The sequence below is a fragment of the Ochotona princeps genome, chromosome 4, assembly GCF_030435755.1.
Source record: "Ochotona princeps isolate mOchPri1 chromosome 4, mOchPri1.hap1, whole genome shotgun sequence".
NCBI lineage: Eukaryota > Metazoa > Chordata > Mammalia > Lagomorpha > Ochotonidae > Ochotona > Ochotona princeps.
The window spans coordinates 6561946-6587039 of NC_080835.1; the positions used below are offsets into that span (position 1 = coordinate 6561946).

At 44.0% G+C, this 25094-nt stretch overlaps 1 protein-coding gene across 1 annotated transcript in view; it reads right to left on the reverse strand.

Annotated features, from left to right (window-relative positions):
* Positions 1-25094, reverse strand: part of LOC131479964 (uncharacterized) — a 51113-nt gene that overhangs the window by 501 nt on the left and 25518 nt on the right. The window contains exons 9-13 of the mRNA XM_058662234.1: positions 10811-11094; positions 9017-9128; positions 7592-7860; positions 4130-4238; positions 774-1024 (exon numbers count right to left, since the gene is read on the reverse strand). Coding sequence (XP_058518217.1) covers positions 774-1024; positions 4130-4238; positions 7592-7860; positions 9017-9128; positions 10811-11094 — 1025 coding nt within the window. The remainder of the gene's footprint in view (positions 1-773; positions 1025-4129; positions 4239-7591; positions 7861-9016; positions 9129-10810; positions 11095-25094) is intronic.

Genomic DNA, 25094 nt, shown 5'->3' on the forward strand with positions numbered 1-25094 from the left:
CAACCCTTCCACCAGGAACAAACCGAATGTGTACCCTGGAAGTCTCTCTTCTGCAGAGGACTCGGACGATCCCCCAGGAAGAAAGGAATCTGACATGAGGACAATTCTCCCTGATAACCCACAGGACATCTCAGGAGCTGTGCTCACAGCAATGCCCACAGGCAAGGACCCAACTCTGTCAGTGACAGTGAGGTCCTTGGGGTGTTCTGTGGAACCACTCCACTTGCACCAAGCAGAGAAAGGCTGAGAGGAGTGGAGGAAGCAACTTGACAGTGGTTACAGGCAGGTCTGTATCTTGGATGGATCCAAGGCAGCTGAGAGTGTCCCAGGATGGATGAGGAGGGGACACTCACTTTGAGTGCACGGTAGGGGCAGGTGGGAGCATTTGGAACACAACCACCTCAGGGTAATGGGATCTAAGCCCTTGGTGGCCTTAACTTGCTCTCTCATAGAATGGGATAAAAGACACGTGCCCCTTTGAGGTGGAGGGGAGGAACAGAGGTCAGCCAGTGTACCTCTGACTACAACATCAGCACCCGATTTTCACAACTCTCTTGCCCACTTCACCCTTCTACAAAGCACCAAGGGGATAGGACACAGGCACTTGAATCAGCGCTCTTGGTCCCATAAGCCACAGAGCACTCAAACACAGTCATTGTTACAACGAAGTACACTGTTTCCATGATCAGAGAGGTGTTTGCTCATAGCTGCCCCTCCCCTCTGTGACCACAATTCCCAGAGGCCTCTCCCACCCCCTCACCCCTGAGTCTGACCTGCTGGATTTGGGTCCTGCCATATCTCAGCTCAGTGGCAAAATGCTCGCAGTTTGACAACAGCAAGTGGTAGTAGCGAGTTTCTCCCACTTTGGCCTTGGCTAGCTGGATGATCTCTTGGACAGGCCTTGGGCGGTACTTGTTGTCCAAGTAGTTGTTGACTGAGTACTTGCCTCTCTTGACCACATCCTCTAAGAGCTCATGCTTCACATTACCTTTGGAATCTCTAACGGATTTGGCATCACTGCTGCCTGGGATAGACAAAAACAAATCTGAGATCACAAAAGAAATATGCTCAGGTAATGCACAGTGGGTAAGAAAGGGTATGGGGCAGGAGGAAGAATACAATTGCTCCACTCTTGACCTCTGAGTTTTCCTTGCCTTTCCTGCTCTTCTCTTCCACTAATTTTACATGTTTAATTTAACACAGACACAATTACTTAATGCACAGTACATTTAAGAACTGAATTCACAACAGTATGTTGACCATATGTTTCACTAGCTGGTGCAATGTTTCATAGGAAAGAATGGCTCTTGTGGTAATCTACTCTAGGCAGGCACCCTAACTGACTTGCTAACTTATTGCTAGGTCTCTTTGTTGTGTAGGCTTCTTCTGGACAGTAGACTAGTACATTACAGAAATATTTATCTTTTGTGCGCCTTTGAGCACATATCTGACTCAAAGACTTTTAAATTTTTTGAATATTTGCCAGGAAGAAGGAAGTTTCATTCTGCCTTTATAGAATACTATCTTGGTTTAGAAAGAAAAAAAAAGCTCTTTTAAATTTTTCAGACCAATTTTGAATCAGAAAAGTTAAATAAAATACACAAGAGTCAGAAGTCAAAGCATAGGCTAGCACCATCTTGGACAGGGCTGGGCACATGAGGTGGAGCTTCCACCCCACAAGCTGTACAGACTTGCAATGGGCAGAAGGGAGTGCAGCCTAGTCTCCAGACCTGGGACTTCCATGCTGCTAGCTGCATAAACGCAGCTGGTGCTACCTTGGGTAAGGTGATCATGGTGCCAACAGCCCCGAGCAAAGCCCTCTGGCTGCCCAGCAATGATCTCCAGCAATTTGGGGGTGTGGGCCTATAAGAGGTCTGGTAGACGACATGGGTGAGGGTGTGTAGGAACCTGAGAGTTCATGTCCAGGTGATGACTGACTTCCAAGGGCCTTCATGGACATTGTCACTCTTCTCGAAGGTAAGCAAGAGTGCTGAGACTAAGTTGTTTGGAGCAGGGAACAGGAGGACCTTTAAGGGTTGGGTCAAAGAACCAACTCACCTGGGAGGCCTGAGCTGGGGAAGGTAGCATCTACCATCACTGAATATCACTCACAGGCACACACTGAGGCTGGAATGGTGACCTACCTTGTGGGGCTGGATCAAAGTGCCTATCAGTAAGACTTAGAGCAGGGAATGGGTAACAAATGACTGGGCCATCACACTGCACAGAACGTGAGTGAATCAGGACTGGAGGCAGAATTTGTGGGGGCACACGGGTGCTTATCCCTGTGGAACAACAATCTTCTTTGCCATGTGCAAGAGCAGTGGCTGGGAACAGGCCTGGTTGGGAAGCTAAGAGAATGCCCCAGCTGGGTTGGGGTTCCCAAAAGTGAGTGTGAGAGTCAGAATTGGGGCAGTAGTCTAGGTTGGACATGGCTGCAGTCTCCCTCGGCATGGGTGTGGACTGGGTCTGGGAAACAAGACTAGGCTAGACCCAGCATCCACTGGTGCACATGAAAGCTAGCATGGGTGTAGAACACACTGGGCTATTATTTTGGTTCCTGTTGAACCATGTGAGAGCTGTGTCTGGTGTGGACCAGGAATGGCTGGGCTGTAGTACCAAAGAGTGGGTATGGGCTGGTTGGACAAGGACAGGAGGTAGACAAAGTCAACCTAGGTCAATGACCCACTGGTGTGTGCAACATCTGCCATTGGGAGAAGACCTGATAGAGGAGATTAGGTAACTCCTTTGTTAAAATGCAGTCCTTGAAGGTGAGCACAAGAACCAAGGCAAGGAGCAGCCCAGACCAGGCCAGGCTTTAATACCCACCAGCACAGGTCAGGTAGGTCAGGTCTGGGGACAGGTCAGTTTATAGCATTCACTGGCCGATCTGAGAACCAGCATAGGGTGCAGGAGGGGCATGGTTGGGCCACAACAAAACCCAGTTCACATCAGGGCCAGGACTAGGAGCTGGCTGAGCCTGATTAAGCTGGAGCAACCACCAGTATATGCTTAAACTAGGGGCCAGCCGGACCAAGCAAAGCTGTAGCACCCACTGGTGCATGCCAAGGTAAGGTGAGCCATGACAGTCAGGGAAAGGTGAGTGCTATATCCATGAACCCATGAGGTGGAGGTTCTGAAAGGGCCCAGGTGGCTTGGCCTGGTTCCTAACCTGTGAGTATGGTGGGTGTACTGCGTCCTTGGACCCATGGGTGCTGGGTTTGAGAGCCCTATGCGTCTAGGGCCAGTGGGGCCAGTGGCTCAGGTTCTTGGCCCACCTGTGAAACTTGTCTTGCTCAGTGGAAAAGAAGGTGCAGTGGATATTAGCCCAGATCCACGTGAAGGATGTGGTAGCCCATTGAGCTCTTCAGGGGGCATTTACATCATCCCAGAGAAAGGACAGAACAAATTGGACAATTACCACAGCCAAACAACGACAGAAAATATCTGGTGAATGGAGACTCTGAGGTTGACATGTCAGCCAAAAGACATTGAAAGGGTTGGCTCATCCTGGAACCAGCAAGATCGAGACATTTCAGAACCAATGAAACAACATGGGCCGAACCCTCTGAGTGTGTGCCACATTGGGACATTGGGTTGATACTGGATATCTATTCCCCTTCCCTGGGTACTTGGGTGGTCAGGAGCCTGGATATCACTTCCCCACACATGCCCTACCTTCATGAAACAGGAAAGAGAAATAGAAAATTTGAAAACCATGATCACAACCACTTTTCCCTTATCCTTGTTCCATACCACTCTGATCAACTATGTTAATCTCATTCAAAATAAAATAAGAAGAAGAGAGGAAAGCTTGTTAAACAAGTAAAAGTACAAACATCCGAATTAACTCCACAACCTTGGCAATTTGTACACTATCCTAAAAAAAAAAAAAACACATTTGTGTCCCAAGAAAAAGGAGAAATTTCTTGTCGCTTTCTTACTTCTTCTCATCTAGTAAAATTCTGGATAGAGAATTGTCAACAGGTGAACTGCACTTGAAATTGCATAAACAATAAAGCTTTGGGTGTTATCATGCAGGAAGGAATTGAAGCCAGTAAGTCTAATAAATTGGTGCTTTGGTCACAGTTCACAATGACATGCAGGCAGGTTAGCAAATCATGCTTACCTGGACCAGACAGATGGACTACGTAACCATCTCCAATATAGACGACCCAATGTGTATAGTCCAGGCGGGAAATCTCAATGAGGTCTCCAGGCTGTGGGCTTTCACTTGACTGCAACACAAGAACCAGAGGCAAGCTGAGGTTTTAGAAAATGCCAGCAAGAACCTGCAATGAGGAGATGCATGGCTACATGGCAACTAACACACCACACAGCAATGACCAGCAAAAACACATGAAGGAGTTCACCATGACAGATAGAATCCCCTGATAAAACCTTGCATGAGTATTACGAACAAGGTATAGCCATGCTGTGATTGAGTATATACATATGCGGGTGTGTATGTGTACTTGTACCTGTAAAAATATACAAGGCAAAGCAGACCTGCAGACACCATCACCAACCCCACTGCACAAGGGATATCCTCCATGTTGCAGACAGACGCACGCCTACACAAAATCGAAATACTGGCTACTGAACCCATTCCTTAGCCTGGGTGTCAGTTCTGCCCTATGGCCACGCACCACGATTTTTATTTCCTGTGCCCACACTTTTGGTTGGGACAGACTACTCTACCCAGGGATATCAGGCTCCTGGAGGAGGAAAACCACTCACTCATAAGCACAGTTCTCTAGTGCAAAGGAACCAATCCACAGGCAACACCACAACCCCCTGCTTCCCCAGTGTCTCATCCCAGAACAGGTAGCTAACTGTCTACGCCAGGGTCAGGTACTAGATAACCAGAGGCAGGTCCATTGTGGCCCTGAACCTGTGGACACTGCCCTAGTAAGTCAACTCCACACATGCTTACCCTGTCCCACACATTCCTCCCTATAGATGCTCAATGAAGGGCCTTGCCCACTGCCCCTCCCCACAAGTCATCCCTCTGCCTTCTGCTCAACCATAAAACTCTCCATGTGACCAGCCAGGAAGCATCTCTGAGTAACAAAGCATCCTTTCCATTGCAATTTTCTCTTGTTCCTAGTTGGCCCTTCTGATCAGATCACATTATCTTTCATCCTGAATATTTTAGGACAAGCTGCTCCTGGGGCAGCCTCTGCTTCACAGTCCCACTCCAAGCTCTGGGTACTCATTCATTGCATACAGCAGAAGCAGAAGACTTCTTAAGGCTGCACCACTGACAGTAGGACCAATGCCAGGTATAAGGCAAACACACAGCCCCAAACAAGGGGGGCAGCAGCTGACAGCCCAGGAAGACTTGCTTCATTGAGTGCAATATTCCATCAGTCTTACAAGGGGGACCAGGTTTCCCATTCACCAGTGCTGGCAGTTTAGAAGACTTACCCCTAATTCCTCAGATGCACCCAGTTCTGTGTGCTCAGTTCTTCACATGCTGGTCCCACAACAGGTGCAGCTATCCTCCACATTGAGTCTCCCTTCCCTGAGACTGGGGGTGCCACACCCCAGACTCCAGTTGGTCCCCAGGCAATGGAGCCTGCTTTCTGTGCCCACTTCTCTGTTTCCCCTGTTTTGGGGTCCTGTCATCCATGCATAGCACCTGCCAACGCAGCACTCATCACTCGTCACTCGTCACTCTACTGGATGCCTGGTGTCATCATTCACTTCTCATCCAACCACCAAGGATAGTGTCCACAATCCAAACAGTTGTTGTCTCCTGAGCAGGAAGACTCAGCCTGGATTCAGCAGCTTGTCCAGGCCAGCGGGGACACGGGCTCTTCCCATCACATGGTTCCCATGAGTACAGTGTGGGCTGCACAGTCCACTGGCAGAGGAACTGCAAGGGCCCCATGTCACCCAGCAGGGGATGAAAGAATGAGCAGCAGGTGCCCTCCTTCACTTGGGAATAAAATCTTCCCCATAATGCTCAGGCTGACTTGTTCGTATCCTTCATTGGCCAGACCCACTGACATTTCTGCCAAAACCAATCATGGCAAAGGGGAAGGAGCAACCCTGAGAGGCTCACACCACCCACAGGGCATCACCTGGATCTGTGGGAAGGACCCTGCTGTCCATGGACACCAACCATCACCCAGGGCTCTATTCACTCAGAAGGAGGTACCTGACAATGGTGCCTGTGAATGAATGTGTAGGTAAGTAGCTATTGGTCAGCCAACAAACACCTTAGACACACATCTGCTTCTCATCCACAACCACAAACAGGGTCATTATAAGGCCATAAAGAAATAGGCCAATTCTCCATCAGAATCCTGCCAGGAAAGTGGAGTCAAAGTGGAGTACCTCCTAAGGGTGGGGAGTGGTGTCTTGGGAGAGACCACAGAGGTCTCTGCAGGTGGTCAGAATCCCAGCAGAGGGGACCCACAGCTTGGACTGAGGAAGCCCACCAGCCAGTTTAGCTCCTGTAGAGGAGTGACAGCCAGCCAGCTTAGAGTAGGGCACAGAAGCATGGGATCATCCAAGGAGAGGCTAGCAATGAGGGAGGAGGAGGTTGTTGCATACCAGGGGCAGGTGCACAATAGTGGGAGCCCTGCTGAGGAGCGTCTGTAGCACAGACATAGCAAATGCTGGCCTTGAGCATCTCCAGGGCTAATGGAGGAACTGCTGCTTCAAACAGAGCTCACCTGCCCACAGGGATTCCTAGGATTCACACATTTGTCTGTCTCATCAAAATCCTGTGAGGCCTGGTCTGGTAGATTACTGGCTAAATTTCTCACCCTATGTGTGTTGGAATCCCACATGGGCAGCAGTTCATATATCTTCTGCTCCACTTCTCTTCTAGCTGTTTGTGGACTGAGAAAGCAGTAGAGCACAGGATAAAGCTGGGACTCTGTACCCAAGTGGTAGAACCGGAAGCAAGTCCAGCTTCTTGAGTTCATGTCAGCTCAGCTGTGGTCATTCAGGCCACTTGGGGAGTGAACCAGCTTATGGAATATCTTTTTTTGTACATCCTTCTATAATGAAATCTGACTATTTGTGATAAGTAAATAAGTCTTGAAAAAAACACCCGTGATACAGATTAGACCTGAACTCCTGCGCTATTTTTTTGGGATAAGGAAACCAAGTCTCAAATAAATCAAGTGACTTCAAGAAGGTTTCCCTGCTGGTTAGTCAGGGAAGAAGAGACAGTACATATAGATTAGGAGAGCATCTGCGTTAGGCACCCCTGCCCACTGCCATGTAATGATCCTTTGGGTAATTTTCTCAAACTTGCAAGGTTCTATCCGAGGATGTACCAAACCTGCTGCACTTCTCCTCCTATTTTCACAAACTGAACAAGTGTCCTAAACTCCATTTGCCCTGATCACAATGGGCACCTGGTAAAATGTCAAGTCTATTCCAATGTCAGGACTTGAGAGGTAAAAGGTTTTAAAAGCCTGGTATTGAATTATTGCTGTGTGAATACTATTAGTGCTACAGTACCCATATGGTTGTGTTAGTATGTATTGTAAGGAAGAGAATAAACACTAAAATTTCAAAAGAAAACTTTTTTGACTGATAGAAGAGGACATCCCCAAGGGAATGTTACCAGTAGGCGAGGCTGCTTGCCATATCGTAGATTGTTGACAAAATTCTCACTGGTTTTGCTGCAGAATTCATAATCTTCTTTGTCACAAGCCAGCCTCTTTGCAGATGCAATGATGTCATTTACAGGCTGGGGTCTGTATTTATGATCCAGGTGGTTGTTGACCCGGTAGAAAGGGCCCTCTGCTTTATGCTTCAAGGACTCCCTGGTTGACTTGGCCTTGCCCCATGCATTGGTTAAGAGGCTAAAAAGGCCGGTCAAGGAAAACTCACCTGGAAAACACAGAAAATAACAGACAGGTAGGAAGGCAGACAGAAGGCAGGAGGAGCAAAGACAAAAGTTTCCTGTGACTGATCTTTCACAAGGAAGACTTGAGGAATGATAGATGGTTCTTTGCACTTAACAACAAGTATGTGACATGTCATAATGCAGTCTTCAATGGCTGCATCATACAACAGTCTCATGATTTGCATTCTAAATGTGTACACATGTCATCCCAGGACTGGTATTGTAGCATAATGCTATAAGAAACTGCTTTGATGCTGACATCCAATGTCAGAGAACCAGTTTTTGTCCGAGTTACCCCACTTAGGATTCAGCTCCCTGCTAATGCACCTGGGAAGGCAGTGCTAGATGACCCAGGTGCCTGGGCCCCTGATGCCCACACGGGCAATCCAGATGGAGTTACAGGTTCTTGGCATGAGACATTTGAGGAATAAACCAACAGACTGAAGAATGCTCTTTCTCTTTCTCTCTCCCCCTCTTTCTTTTCTTTTCTTTACTTTACTTTTCTTTTCTTTCCTTTCCTTTCCTTTCCTTTCCTTTCCTTTCCTTTCCTTTCCTTTCCTTTCCTTTCCTTTCCTTTCCTTTCCTTTCCTTTTCTTTTCTTTTCTTCTCTCTCTCTCTCTCTCTCTCTCTCTCTCTCTCTCTCTCTCTCTCTCCTTTCAGATAAACTTTTAAAAAGAACTAAGGGAGAACATGCCAATGTGTTGTTCTGACATCGGTGACAATAATTTCTTTGTCCAGTTAGGGCACACATGCTGGGGGAAAGCCCACAGCCCAGGACACATGGGTGTCTGCATCTAACTTGTCTGGCTTCCTCTGGTATTCACTTTCTATCATTAGTGATGCATCCTTACATCTTTCCCTATCACTTAAATGACATGTCCTTCTTAACTGAAAACATTGTTTTAAAGATTTATTTATGTATTTCAAAGTCAGATTTATTAAGAGAGTAAGAGCAGAGAGAGATAGAGATAGAGATAGAGACAGAGATATATACAGAGAGATTGATATTGAGATAGAGAGAGAGAGAGAACTTTCAGCTTGTGGTTCCCTCCCCAGACGGCTACAACAGCCAGACCTGGGTCAAGCCGAATCCAAAAGCCCTATTGATACGTGGAAAATCACATCTTCAGCTGGCCTTACCTGAGCAAGAAGTCAGGTGGATCACCTCATCATTTCCCACGTAGATGGCCCAATCCACATAGTCAGGGTGAAAAATCTCAATGATGTCTCCACGTTCTGGCTTCTCTGACAACTGCAACAGAAAAATCAGGATGAAGTAGGTGGGGCCACAGCACAGACACTGGCTGGGGAACTGCAACTCAGCCCAGGTGCTCTGCAGTGCTCATCTTAATGAGAACCAGGGAGCACAGAGCTTCTGCCCCACCATGGGCAAACATACTCAGATGACTGCCAATCCCACTACAAGCTCAGTCACAGTGATCTCACTCTGAAAAGTACAACAATGCACTTCACACAAGGCACAAGGCACTGGTGTTCTCCCTCTCCCACCACCCTGCAACCCTTCCACCAGGAACAAACCGAATGTGTACCCTGGAAGTCTCTCTTCTGCAGAGGACTTGGATGATCCCCCAGGAAGAAAGGAATCTGACATGAGGGAAACTCTCCCTGATAACCCACAGGACATCTCAGAAGCTGTGCTCACAGCAATGCCCACAGGCAAGGACCCAACTCTGTCAGTGACAGTGAGGTCCTTGGGGTGCTCTGTGGAACCACCCCACTTGCACCAAGCAGAGAAAGGCTGAGAGGAGTGGAGGAAGCAACCTGACACTCTGTGGTCTCAGACTGATTCGGTTTGAAGCTCAGTTCTCAACCACAGGCAGGTCTGTATCTTGGATGGATCCAGGCAGCTGAGAGTACCCCAGGATGGATGAGGAGGGGACACTCACTTTGAGTGCACGGTAGGGGTAGGTGGGAGCATATGGAACACAACCACCTCAGAGAAATGGGTTTTATGCTCTAAGCCCTTGGTGGCCTCAGCTTCCTCTCCCATAGAATGGGGTAAGGTACCTGTGCCTCTCCAAGGCCGAGGGGGAGGAACAGAGTTCAGGCAGAGTGGCTCTGACTCCAGCGCCACATCCTGATTTTCACAATTGTTTCTCACCCAATTCACCCCACCACAACTCACCAAGGGTATGGCACACAAAATTCACTCTGCTTTCTGGATGACAAAAGCAAGTCTCCCTCAGGTGGTTGTGCAGCTCTTTCACTCAGCGCTGGAGCCACAATCTGAGCCAGGGCATCAGAAAGGGAGCCTTTCCCCCACAATGATGAGGAGCATTGGGAAGGATTTCGCCTTTAAAAATGCTCATCAAAGAGGAGATGGGAGCCAGTGTTGTTTTGCAGTGAGTTAAGCTGCCACCTGAAGTGCCATCACCCTGCAGTAGAATGGCTTTCTACTTCTGAACCAACTCCCTGTTAATTAATTTTGGAAATCAGCAGAAGATGGCAAAATTACATGAGTTCCAGTGTCCATGTAGGACACCTAAACGAGGTTACTGATCGCTGTTGCCTCCTGGACAATCCCTGGTGAGCAAGCAGATGATGAAAGATTGGTCTTTCTCTCACTCTCATCTCTCCTTTTGTTTGTCTTTTAAATAGGTAAGTCTTTTATAAAATGTGTTTTTTTTTCAGGAAAGAGAAAACAATGCATCCTCAGTGGAAAACGCAGTTGACAAACAGCACTCTTTGTGGCACCAGAGCAAGTATGTGCAATTAGGAATCTAACCAGGTTCTGTGTCCCAACAGCCCAGCTATGGAGTAGCTGAAGACAGCGACCATTCCAAGGAGGCACACTACTTCCACAGACAATTTTAGAGTCTAAGCATGAGAGGTATGTGCTCACAGCCGCCCCCACACTAAGTCTGTGAACAGAACTCTGAGATACTTCACCCATCCCTCAACCTTGAGTCTGACCTGCTGACTGTTGCACATGCCATATCTCAGCTCGGTTACAAAGTGCTCGCTGTTCAACAACTGCTGGTGGTAGTAGCGAGTTTCTCCCACTTTAGCATCTGCCAACTGGACAATTAATTCTATGGGATATGGTTGGTATTTGTTGTCCAAGTAGTTGTTGACCCAGTACTTGTCTCCTTTGACCATAACCTCCAGGAGCTCACGCTTCACTATGCCACTGGAATCTCTAAAGGAGTTGGCAATGCTGCTGGATCTTGGTTCAGACAAAGAAACACGTTCAGGTGCTGCAGCAAAAAGAGAAGAAGGAAGAACACAGCAACTCAGCTCTTCATCAATAAGCTTGCATTGAACTTCCTACTCTCCTCTTCCATGCATTTATGTGTTCGGTTTAACACAGTTACAATTATTTAACACTCAACACATTAGCAACTGAATTCTCAACAGCATGTTAACCACATGTTCCTCTAGCAACAAATATGCAAAGTTTTGCAGGAGAGAATGGGGCTTCCATGATATTCCACTCTATGCAGGTAACCTAACTGAATTGCTTAATTTATTGATAGGCATCTTTGTTGGGTAAGCTGCTACTGGGCTGTAGATGAGTACATCTTAAAAACATTTATCGCCTGTGAATCTTTGAGCAAATGTCTGAATCAAAGATTTTTAAATTTTGAATATTTGCCAGGAAGAAGGGAGTCTCATTCTGCTTTTATAGAATTCTATCTTGGTTAAAAGAAACAAATTTGCTTCTCCGTCTTCCAGAACAAACTTGGAGTTAGAAAAGTTATGTAATGCACGTCAATGTTCATAGCAGCACAATCTACAATCGCAAAAACCTGGAAGCAGCCAAAATGCCCATCAATAGAGGACTGGATAAGGAAGCTATGGTTCATCTACTCTATGGAATACTACTCAGCTATTAAAAAAAACGAAATGCAGTTCTTTGTGGACAAATGGGCCCGACTGGAATCCATCATGCTAAGAGAAATGAACCAATCCCAAAAGGTTAAATACCACATGTTTGCCTTAATCTGAGATGAAAAGATGACAACCTGATAGTACCTGTATATTGTAATATTATTGCAATCTCTAACAACCTGTATCCAATGCAATAAGATAATGCGATATAATCTATAAACCAACAATTAATGTCAGAATACTTAAGATATACATCGAAAAACTGTAAAACCTACTATACCCTCAATACGTTATGTTAATCCGTAATGGGGGGGAGTGCAGGGAAGCCTTTCAGGACCATAAAAAGAGTGAGGAAAAAGTATAATATAGCCTATCATGATCAAATGTGGTAATTCATAGACAACAGACTCAAAGCAGCACTAAACAATAGTAAAACTACTATACCAATGCATGAGGGGGGAATCGGGTGCGATCCTGACAACCTCTTAACAGGAGGTCATGTGCGTGGAGCAGGGGGGCACTCCAGGGTAGAGCAGATGGCAAGGAGAAAGCCTGGATCCCAACCATGAAGACTCCCAGACCTTCACCACAAACTGTTGCAGAGCGCAGTCAGTAGCCATTACAAGATGGCGACAGGCACAGAGTAAACAACTCTGCCCTGACGTAGCTTCCTGCCCTAGTTTGCCCGGCAACAGCAGCGACCTATCCCAATCTGACAAGTAAGCACTCACTGTCCTATCACGACCGGTCACTGAGCCACAGACACGCCTCTCATGGAGGTGTATATAAGCCATCCGCTTTGCTCTCCCTGCGCCCCCACTGCCATCTTTCCCTCAATCAAGCGGCGCTCCAATAAAGTGTGATCAGAGAAGGACTTCGGTGTCTGCGTTTTATTCCCTGCTGGCCAGGGGCGCGCTACAGCTGGTGCCGAAACCCGGGAAACTTCGAATCCAGCGGACACCAGTGAGGGGTTGAAGTTCAGAACTCTACACACGGAGCGGACTACCGGTAGGTAACCTCTCAGGTATGATAAACCCTGTTCTTGTTGCTCTTATTGTTTTTGGTACAGCTATAGTAGGATTGTGGTGTTGCTTTTTCCTGCGCCTACATCAGCCTGGTCGTGAGTGTCTTTGTTGCTGTGAACCCGGACAAAGTGAAAGTAACTCCGCTGTAGATAAAGTGGCCTTTCACGAGATCTAAGAAAATGGGTAATAATCAAGGCCGAATATCAGCCAGCAGCGAGTTCACTGACCCCATACTGGGACTCCTTAAACAACGAGGCTTAAAAGTTTCAGCAAGGTCAGTGCAGAAGATAATAAATGATTACGACGCAGCTGCGCCGTGGTTCGCAGTCTCCGGAGACCTGACCTTGAGCTGCTGGGACAAACTAGGCAAAGATTTAGAAAAAGCAAAAGAGGAAGGAAGGCTGGGACCCGGATCCCTCCCACTTTGGAAGTTGGTCCGGTCCTGTTTAAAAGAAGGACGGAACATGGAGCATGTTAGACAGGGTCGAGAGCAGCTCATTAAGTTTCAAGAGAGCCTCTCGGAAGTAGAATCAATTGATGAGAGGGGGAAGAGCCTCTCGGAAGCAGAATCAATTGATGAGAGGGGGAATAGGCCTAAAAGAAAAAAGGAAGCATGCTTAAAAGAAGAAAATAAAGAAGATAAAGAAAAGAGTAATAATAAAGAAGAGTAATAATAAAGAAGATAAAGAAAAGAGTAATAAACGGCCGCTGTATCCAATGTTAGATAAGTTTAGAAATTTAAAAGTAGATGAGTTTAGAAATTTAGAGGTAGCTACACAAGAGGACTCGTCTGACGATGAGTTATCAGAACTTGAAGAAAAGGACCATGGTCTACATGAGGCTTCCGTGTCTTCTGGAGACGTGGAATGCCGACCTCCCCCGTACCCATCTAGTGTAGGATGGCACTTTATTCCCCGGAGGGCGCTAAGTCGCCTCTACTCTGCATTTCCGGTTTATCAGAATCCGGAAAATGGGGACAGATATCATGAACCTATTACCTATAAACAGTTGAAAGATCTGGTAGAAGCATCCAAGACATATGGGGTAAATGCAAATTATACTCTCACTTTGCTGGGGAGAATTACTCAACAGGCAAATACTCCCAGCCGATTGGTTCGAGATAGCCCGAGCCTGTCTCTCCGTTGGACAGTACTTAGATTTTAAATTTATAGTCACGGATGCAGCTCATGCCCAAGCCAGAATTAATGTTCAAAACCAGCATCCTCACTGGACTGCAGACATGCTTCTAGGACAGGGTACTCATCTTGGCGCTTCAGAACAACTTAATCAGCCTGAGGAGACATTACAGCTTATCTCCTCCTTGGCATTGGGCACATGGAAACGCCTGCCATCTCCAGATCAGAAGTCCTCGGGTTTTGTAAATGCAGAAGCCTGAGGAGCCTTTTGCAGATTTTGTAGCTCGACTCGCCGAAGCAGTGAGCCGGACAGTAATTAACAATACAGCTACAGATCTCATAGTTAAACAGCTAGCTTTTGAAAATGCTACTCCAACTTGCCAGACCTTAATTCAGCCAGTGAGAAGGACAGGAGACTTGTCAGACTATGTTAGAGCTTGTGCTGAGGTAACTCCATCTTACATGCAAGGGTTAACTATTGCTGCAGCTCTTCAAGGTCAAACTGCTATTCAGATTTTAAAGAACATCAAGGAAGTCAAAAAAGAAACAATTGTTATTGCTGTGGTGAAGTAGGGCATTTCAGCCACAGCTGTGCCACTAAAAATTTGTCTCAAAATTTCAGACAGGAAAAAATTTGTGTGGACACTTCTAAACCCAATTTAAATATTCCTCGCACCGTCTGTCCGAGGTGTGAGAAGGGATTTCATTGGCAAAAGGCTTGTCAGTCTAAATTCCACAAGAATGGGACAGTTCTATTGCCTCGAAGTCAACGTAAATTGCGTAATCAGCCTGTACAGGGTCAGAAGCAGGGAAATGGGAGGCAGGCACAGTTCTAGGTCCCCCAAAATAAGAAGACATGTATGAATATTGGCTCTAAAGTGTACAAAACTAAATTGATGGCTGCTACTTTAAGCACTGAGTTAAAGCAAAATAGGCATAAATGTTATAATTGTGGCAAATTGGGACATATGTGGAAAGATTGTAGGAAAGAAAATACCCAAAAATCTGGTAAACAAGTTATGGGTTATCTAAAGGCCTGCCACAACATAAGGACTTTGAAACATCCTGCCCACCTGGCAGGGCTTGAAACCTTTGCTATCCAAAAGCGAATGAATGCTAAATGTTTTACTTCTGATAAACTCAAATACCTTCAAAAGCAATGCCAAGCATCTCTTTTAGCTAGAAAATATGGCAATAATACTGCTAAGGATCACTGCCCTAAAATGTGTCCTACATGTCACAGAGCCATACATTGGGCAAAAGTATGTAAATGTAAATCTAAAATTGATTGTGATGGCCAGCGCCTGTGGTCAGGAAACTCCTGGCGGGGCCAGTCCTGGTTCCTGAACAATCAGAGGTTTGCAAAGCACCAACATCCAATCCAAGTTATGCCTATAGAAGAGTAACAGACTTAAAACCTGATACTGATAATTAAAAGTTGGTATCTTCCTTGACAGTGAATTATATTACCTATTGTTCATACCCCAACTGGATGCTTGTGACAACAAGGGTGTTTAGAGTGGCTACATCTCCTCTCCATGTAGGAAAAGGTTATTACTCCTTATTGTGCTTTGGTCTCCATCTTAATTATAAAGAGATGTCATAAGAATAAGAAGCCTTTTTTCAAAGATGTAAATAAAATAATTATTCTTTATAGCTCTAAACAGCTTATTTTTAAGTCATATTTACATTTTGTTAAGTCATAAAGTTATATTTTAAAAGATTTGTTCCTTAACCCCTTTGTTTTTAACCTTTTTTTTGCTTCCTTAACCAACTTCTTTACTCTTTACAGATGGTCATCTGACGGAATAGTTTCTCTAATCATAGATTTTGAAAACATCCTTACTGGCCAATGGAAAGGACCTGATTTGCTCTTAACTTTTGGAGGAGAGAATGCTTTCATTTTTCTCACAGGGCTTGGACTTGCTGACTCGGATTCCAGATCGACTAACTAGATAATTTTGTCCATTTTACATTTCTACCCCTGTCATTTCGCAGCAGCAAGCATCCTCTACAGAAGTTCCTCCTCCTGCCCAGCAACTTCAGGGTTAAATTCTCTTCTCCCCAGCAGTTACACTCGCTCCCGACCCCCTCCTGCTGCTCTTTGTTAGGATACTCATCCCACGAGTGCAGTTTCTTCAGGACCTTTTACTTTTTTTTCCCTTTGTCAAGCCTCAAACACCCAACCGTTTTTAGCACAAAGCGACAGGATAGGAGATAAACTGGGCCCACAGAAAAATATCTAGCGTCTTGTCCTTTATAAATAATGTTTGTACAAAATTAACATCTCATAACTCTATTGAATTAAGGCATTGCTTTAAAAGTGTAACATTTACACCAAATATAGACTGTTATAAAAGTAACATCTAATTCACTGTTAAAATTTTTCCAGGTATGGGATGCACCATGTACTTTTATCTGCTATTATAAAGAATAAATTCAAGTATACAAATGCGTTCTTGATGAAAAAGGTTGTAGAGGAAAGTTCTTGGATAAAAGAAACAGGGCATGACTTGTAAAATTCTCCTATAGGAGAATGGCTATGTTAGACTGCAGCACTGAAGAGGACACAATATTGACAAGATAAAGTTTGTTGAAGAAAGAATGAGAAAGCCATGGAGGTTGTGCAAGGAATACATCCTGTATGATTTATATTCAATATAATTAATCATATTCTCTACACACTGTTTGCAGCATTTTCTAAAATATTCATCCTTGATGCATGGAATCTGATCATCTATTATAGCAACAAAGTTTTAAAATCACATGGTATTATAACATCTTCTCTTAAACATTTTTATCTACCTAATGATTAAATTTTTCTAGTTAGCTCCGGCGAACTCCAGACCTGACTTTGCTGAAGTGTCTCAGAATATGATAAGATTCTATATCGAGATATCAAGGTGATATTTGTATTTTCTGCCTTACAGTATGTTCATATTGCTTAAGATTGATAAAAGTTGTGTATTTATTTTATAGGTACTTAAGTGATCATTTGATGCCAATAATCAAACCTAATCTATATTGTGTTATATAAAGAGATCTTATTTTAACTAGATATTATAAGCCCTGGCATCTAAATAATTCAGAAATTTCATTTCATAGATATAATAACTGAGTAGGCTTTTGGATTGTATTACATATGCTGTCAGATGCCAAGTAGAGCAAAATTTTGTCATATCAAAATACTACTAATTTTTTTTTTTACAGACGTCTAATTCAAATTTGTGTGTTTTCCAATGTTCCAGGACAAGTAGTGCTTAATAATAGAATGCAGGCCAAAAAGCCAAGAAAGGATAGATGTTTACAGTTTTGTAAATATGTCCAGGCTATTAACTGCATGTCTCTTTTGCTAATTTATATTGTTGGGATAACTAATATCAATGTCTTCAATAATGACCAATTTTTTTTCTCTTAGGGTTTCTATTCACACTAAATTATCATTGTTGACTCTTCACTTATTAATTTTGAATGGGTACTGCTATCACCAAGCTTGGTTTATAAAGGTGCCTTAGTAAATCCTAAATTTGTCTGACATGATCTCTCATGCACTTTGCAACTTTTTGGAGGCCTCAGTTAGAGGATAGTGGTCATCCTGTGTTTTAGAGCCTGGCTCGGTAGTCTGGGGAGGCCACCGTGATGATTAACACGGCCCCACTGCCAGTCCTGGCTTCCTGGCTCACAGGATCTACACTGACCTCTGCCAATAAACAGGTATCTCATCATCCAAATTTGCTTGTTTTGAGTACTCATCTGGGACTCAAGAGGGTTGGATATAACATGACTTCTTGAGTCAGGGTCCATACAAGACATCGTTATGGCCCGTTAGATTTTTAAAATTGAGTGAGTGTGGTGGCCACCTATGTCTGTCTTTCTGTACGTCTTTTGTCAACATTGTTTGAAATTTTACTTATAGTCCTCTATAGTATGTTAAAAAATGTGTGTGTGTGTGTGTTTGCTGTTTGGCTTCAGTGTTCCTTGATACCACATGAAATATAGACATACAGTAGATCTTAGTTTTATGCTGGTTTTTTAGTTGTTATTATATTGCTTGTGTTTACCGGTTAGGAAATGCTATACTTTTATTTGATTTTTGAAGTTTTTGTTACAGAAATATTATTTGAAAAAGCAGATGTACATGACTGACATATTCCCTTGTCATCTTGGTAAGATCTTAATCATAATCCATTTTGTATTCTCCTCTATCTATACTTGTAAACCATCTGAACAACCATGGCAGACTCATGTTGCTACAAAAACAGTCATCTTCCGACGTTTGAGCTCCATGATTTGAGCCACTCGCAGAGAACTGCGCATCCTTCTACTCAATAATATAAAAAGGGGTGGGGTCTGTGCAGTAGGTGTGGATGACACAAAGGTGTGAAGAAAACAGCTCCCCTGTATGGCAAGGCCCGGTGAAAATCTCTCTCACTACCTTAGAAGAGGGCCTCCTTAATGTGCCACAATGAGAACACTTGGGAGAAGACTTAAGGAGAGCCAATAACCAATGGCCTCTTCCCCCAGGGATAGGATAGCTCAATTGCTGATCTTACCCAGTTGCCATAGTTTATTTCCAGTTTAAAAGCCTTCAGAATGTCCCACTTGGTTTCTGATCATGGTAACAAAAGCACCATAGAGTTTTATCTTCTTGTTAACAATGCTGGTTAGGTAGGGATTCACTTAACTTGTGGAACAGATTGCTCTTTTTCAGAAAATTGGAATACAACCGAGCACCCCCTGGCTGTGGTGATGTGCGTGCCCACCTATTTTTCCAGACCAGCGGCAGTTAAAGAAGACCTGTCAGTCCTCCTGTGACCAGAGCACGACTTCGGGGTTACCGCTGCCGTTGTGACAGCAATAGCTACAGCTGCCGCTACTGACGCCATGGCCATTGTGGCCCTAATGACTGCTGTATTGGTGACTATGACTTAGCAGCCCTCTATGGTTCTTCAGACACAGGAGCAGTTTAACCAACATGTTTGGACTGGCTTGCTAATTATGAACATATGAGTGGACTTGATCTAAGAATAGGTGGACATATTATCTGAGGAACTCTCAGTTTCCAACTTGCAGCTAATTTATGGAGAAGCCTTTTGGTTTATTTGTATGGGACTTGGAATGTTCTGTTTGATAATTTATACACTGACTGCTTGGGAAAGATTGTAACCATCTATGCCACCCGAGCTGAAGTTGTGACCCTTCAAGATTTTACCGATTGGATTTGGAATACCTTTTCCTATTTTAAAGAATGGGTTGGAGTAGGAATGTTTGCAATATTTTGCCTTGGAGGCATAGTCTTGGCTCTGTTCTTGGTCTGTAGGATTCGGCGAAGTGTCAGGCGGGACAAGGTCGCCATCGTTCGAGCCTTGGCAGCTATGGAGGCAGGCGCTTCCCCCCAGGTCTAGATCAGTTTGCTCAGAGGAGAATGATGAGACCCTACCTGATGCCCTTGCACTCGGAGGCTTTTGAGCCATTGCACCCGATAGGGATCAGTAGTCTCAAGTCCCTCGATTCTGGTTCTCACCTATGCGGTAGCCAGGGCTGGTAGTCAAAGACGGGCAACCTCTGACCCAGTCAGGTACCAACCTAAGACAGGAGTTAGGCCTTGTCATCTGCCTAAGCTTCCCATGACGGGTAAGGACCTGACGAGAGGTCGGATGACCTAAGACAGGCACAGTCACTGAGCCATACCTTTGCTGTATCATAGAAAAAATAAAAGGGGGAATTGCAGAGCGCAGTCAGTAGCCATTACAAGATGGCGACAGGCACAGAGTAAACAACTCTGCCCTGACGTAGCTTCCTGCCCTAGTTTGCCCGGCAACAGCAGCGACCTATCCCAATCTGACAAGTAAGCACTCACTGTCCTATCACGACCGGTCACTGAGCCACAGACACGCCTCTCATGGAGGTGTATATAAGCCATCCGCTTTGCTCTCCCTGCGCCCCCACTGCCATCTTTCCCTCAATCAAGCGGCGCTCCAATAAAGTGTGATCAGAGAAGGACTTCGGTGTCTGCGTTTTATTCCCTGCTGGCCAGGGGCGCGCTACAAACTGTTAATACGAGCAACAAGGACTATATCCCAACTGCCAAGGAGGCCACAGGGAATTGGATGCCCTCGGAGGCCGAGTACTCTGAGGTCACCCACCCCTAACCGGAGCTCCCGCAGGGGATGGAAGAAGTCCAAACACTACCGCGCAGAAACCAACGTCATCGGAAAGACAACCAGAAGCCCTGAGCGGTCCGCAGAAACAGAAGAACAATAAACGTCCTTCTGGACCAGGGAGGAGAGCTTTCTCTGGTTCTAGCCTGGCTCCACCTCTGGACCCCCACCCTCCCTCGCAATGACCATTGGGATCGCTCTGAAAACCCCTCATAGCAAACAATCATACAAACTAAAAAAACCTAAAATAAATAGACAAACAACAAAAAGTAGAGCTTGAAATCTGACAGGAAAGAGCTGGCATGGATTGGCTAATGCCTCGCTGGGTAGGACACAAAGATTAGTCACTCCTTACCATGGTGTTGGGGACTTTCCTGCACACCCCCCCCCCCCAAAAAAAATGTTCTGCACCTTAACTGCTGACAAATGTCTTGTTAGAGTTACAAGCCAGTCCAGATTATCCTAAAATCTGCCAAGATCAGCAAAATTATACTTCAACACAACAAATGGCTAAATACTAAAATGAAATAGACACGAGACAGCTGAATGGTACCTTATAGCCATTTTAAGGTATATAGCAGCTGGTCCTGTGTATGAACTAAAATTGAAATGTCAATGAGATAATCATAGGTTGTGGTTAAGAACTTGCTTCTTTTTTTTTTTTTTTTTAATTTTATTTTAAATTCATTAATTACATTGTATTATGTGACACAGTTTCATAGGTACTGGGATTCTCCCCACCCCTCCCCAAACCCTCCCACCATGGTGGATTCCTCCACCTTGTTGCATAACCACAGTTCAAGTTCAGTTGAGATTCCCCCATTGCAAGCATATACCAAACATAGAGTCCAGCATCTTATTGTCCAGATAAGTTCAACGGCTTCTTAGGTATACACTCTCTGGTCTGAAGACAGAGCCAGCAGACTATCATCCCGATCAATTAAAAGCTCCAACATACCATCAGCAAAAATTTACATCACCATGGAATTAATTGACATAGTAACGAGTAACCAATATGGTAAAAGTGAATGCGATTTCTTATCCACCTTCTGTGACCACCTCATTGACATTTCAATTTAGGTTTATACACAACATATAACATTCATAACATAACTTGTTATACATAACATCGTGTCATCTTAAATTAAGGCAAACATGTGGTATTTAACCTTTTGGGATTGGCTCATTTCCCTTAGCATTATGGTTTCCAGTTTGGCCCATTTGGCCACAAAGAACTGCATTTTGTTTTGTTTAATAGCTGAGTAGTATTCCATGGAGTAGATGAACCATAGCTTTCTTATCCAATCCTCTGTTGATGGGCATTTTGGTTGCTTCCATGTCTTTGCAATTACTGATTGTGCTGCTATGAGCATAGGAGTGCATGTTGGTTTCTCATAAAACAAGTGTTCTGGATATATTCCTAGGAGTGCTATTGCCGGGTCATACGGTATGTTGTATTTGAGTTGTTTGAATGTTCTCCATACTGATTTCCATAGAGGCTGTACCAGCCTGCAGCCCCACCAGCAGTGGAGTAGGGTTCCCTTTTCCCCGCAACCTCGCCAACAAGTGTTGTTGGTGCTTTTATTCATGTGGGCCAGTCTTACTGGCGTTAGGTGGTACCTCATTGATGTTTTAATTTGGATTTCCCTTATTGCCAGGGAACTTGAGCATTTTTTCATATGTTTATTTGCCATTTGGGTTTGTTCCTTTGTGAAGTGTTTGCCCATTTCCCGTGCCCATTTCTTGAGTGGCTTGTTTGTTTTGACATTTTGGTTGTTTTGTAGCTCTTTGTATATTCTGGAGATCAGCCCTCTATCACCTAAGTCGTGTGCAAAGATCTTCTCCCATTCTGTGGGTTGCCTTTTTACTTTGTTGATTGTTTCTCTAGCTGTACAGAAGCTTCTTAGTTTGATGAGGTCCCAATTGTTTATTTTGGTCTTGATTTCTACTGCATTTGGAGTCTTTTTTAGGAAGTGAGGGCCTACTCCTAAGTGTTCCAGTGTGTTTCCAACATTTTCTTCCAAAAGTTTGAAGGTTTCTGGATGTAGGTTTAAATCTTTTATCCATTTGGATTTGATCTTAGTATATGGTGAGAGATGTGGGTCTATCTTTTTGTTTCTGCAGGCTATCAACCAGTTGTCCCAACAGCATTTATTGAACAGACCTTCCCATTTGCCTGGGTTGTCGTTTGTCTTTTTGTCAAAGATTATTTGGCTGTATTTCTGTGGGTTCCCATCTGGTGTTTCTATTCTGCTCCATTGATCTTCTTCTCTATTTTTGTGCCAGTACCAGGCTGTTTTGATAACCACTGCCCTATAGTATGTCCAGAGGTCCGGAACTGTGATTCCCCCTGCTAACTTCCTGTTCTTGAGAATGGTTCTAGCTATTCGTGGTTTTTTGTGTTTCCAGATGAACCTTTGGATCATTGTTTCCAGGTCTGTGAAGAATGTTTTGGGCAATTTGATTGGGATTGTGTTGAATGTATATATTGCTTTTGGCAGTATAGACATTTTAATGATATTGATTTTACCTATCCAGGAGCATGGGATGTTACTCCATCTTTCTAGATCTTGTTCAATTTCTTTTTTAAGTAGTTTGTAGTTTTCCTCGAATAGGTCTCCTACATTTTTGGTTAGGTTAATTCCCAGATACTTCATGCTTTCCTTTGTTACTTTGAATGGTATCTTGCTGGTTAGATCTTTTTCCAACTTGGGGCTGTTAGCATACACTATGGCTGTTGATTTTTGTTCATTAATTTTGTACCCTGCCACTCTACCGAACTCTCGTATAAGTTCTAGTAGTCTCTGTGTTGAGCCTTTTGGCTCTTCCATATAAAGAATCATGTCATCTGCATATAGTGAAAGCTTGACTTCTTCATTTCCCATTTGGATTCCTTTGATTTCTTTTTCTTGTCTTATGGCCTCAGCGAGTACCTCTAGAACTATGTTGAATAGCAGCGGAGAAAGCGGACATCCCTGTCTTGTTCCAGATCTCAGTGGGAAGGGTTCCAGTTTTTCTCCATTCAGTATGATGCTGGCATTGGGTTTTTCATATATTGCTTTGATTATGTTGTGGATTTTTCCATCTATGCCTACCTTGGTTAGGGTCTTTAGCAGGAAGTTGTGCTGAATTTTGTCGAAAGCTTTTTCTGCATCTATTGATACTATCATGTGATTCTTGTTTTTCAGTTTTTGGATGTGGTGTATCACATTTATGGATTTGCGAATGTTGAACCATCCCTGCATTCCAGGGATGAATCCTACTTGATCTGGATGAATGATCTGTCTGATGTGTTTTTGAATTCTGTTGGCTAGGATTTTGTTGAGAATCTTAGCATCAATGTTCATCAAAGAGATAGGTCTGTAGTTTTCTTTCTCTGTAGGATCTCTGCCCGGTTTTGGGATTAAGGTAATGTTGGCTTCATAGAATGAGTTTGGAAGGGTTGCTTCCTTTTCTATTGTTTTGAAGAGTTTGTAGAGGATTGGAGTTAGTTCTGTTCGGAATGTTTTGTAGAATTCTGTAGTGAAGCCGTCTGGGCCTGGGCTTTTCTTTGTTGGGAGGTCTTTAATCACTGATTCAATCTCTGCTTCAGTTATGGGTTTGTTCAGGTTGATTGTTGCCTCTGGGCTAAGTTTTGGCAGGTTGTGTGAGTCTAAGAACTTTTCCATTTCTTGGTGGTCTTCTGATTTGTTGGAGTACAGTGCTTTGTAGTAATTTCTGATTATGTTCTTAATGGTTGTAATGTCTGTTGTTATGTTGCCTTTTTCATCTTTGATGCTGTTAATTCTTGCTTTCTCTTGTTTTTTCTTTGTCAGACGGGCCAGCGGGGTGTCTATTTTGTTTATCTTTTCAAAAAACCAGCTTTTTGATTCGTTGATTTTGTGTATGGTTTTTTTTATTTCTATCTGGTTGATTTCCTCCCTTGTTTTGATGATTTCTTGTTTCCTGTTGTGTGTGGGGCTCATCTGCTGCTGCTTTTCCAATTCCTGGAGGTGTGTGGTTAGTTCCTGTATTTGGCGACTCTCTTGGGCCTTGACATGAGCTCCAATTGCGATGAGTTTACCCCGTAGCACTGCTTTGGCAGTGTCCCACAAGTTTTGGAATGTTGTGTCAGAGTTTTCATTGGTTTCCATAAATTTTTTGATCTCATCTTTAATTTCTTCCCTGACCCATTGTTCGTTTAATAGCATATTGTTCAGCCTCCAAGAGTTTCTATATTTCCTGGGACATTTTGAATTGCTGATTTCCAGTTTCATTCCGTGGTGGTCTGAGAGGGTACATGGTATGATTCCTATCTTTTTGAAGTTATTTAGATTTGCTTTGTGTCCTATCATGTGGTCGATCCTGGAGAAGGTGCCATGCACTGCTGAAAAAAATGTATAATCTGTGGTCTTAGGATAAAAAATTCTATAAATGTCTACCAAGTCTAGTTGTTCTAATGTTTGTACGAGCTCTGTTGTTTCTTTGTTGAGTTTTTGTTTTGTTGATCTGTCTATAGTTGTTAGTGGGGTGTTAAGATCACCCACTATTATTGTGTGTGTATCTATGTCTCCCCTTAAGTCTGTAAGTAGTTGCTTCACGAGGCTAGGCGCATTGGAATTAGGTGCATATATGTTCACGATTGTAATTACTTCTTGATGGATCAGTCCCTTCACCAATATATAATGTCCTTCTCTGTCCTTTTTGATGTCTGTCAGCTTGAAGTCTAGGTCATCTGAGATTAGAACAGCTACGCCAGCCTTTTTTTCTCGTCCATTGGCATGAAATGTCTTTTTCCATCCTTTCACTTTAAATTTCTTACAGGATTTTCTGGTTAGATGTGTCTCTTGTAGACAACATATAGTTGGGTGCTGTTTGATGATCCATTCCGTTAATCTATGCCTTTTGATTGGTGAGTTTAAGCCATTTGTGTTTAGAGATAATATTGAAAGGAATTGGTTTTGGGCTGCCATGAGTGTAAGTATGCAAGTGTGTATTTGCGACTATTAGAGTTCTTGATTGGTTGACTTTTCTTGTATGGATTTTAGTGGGGAGGTCTTCCCAT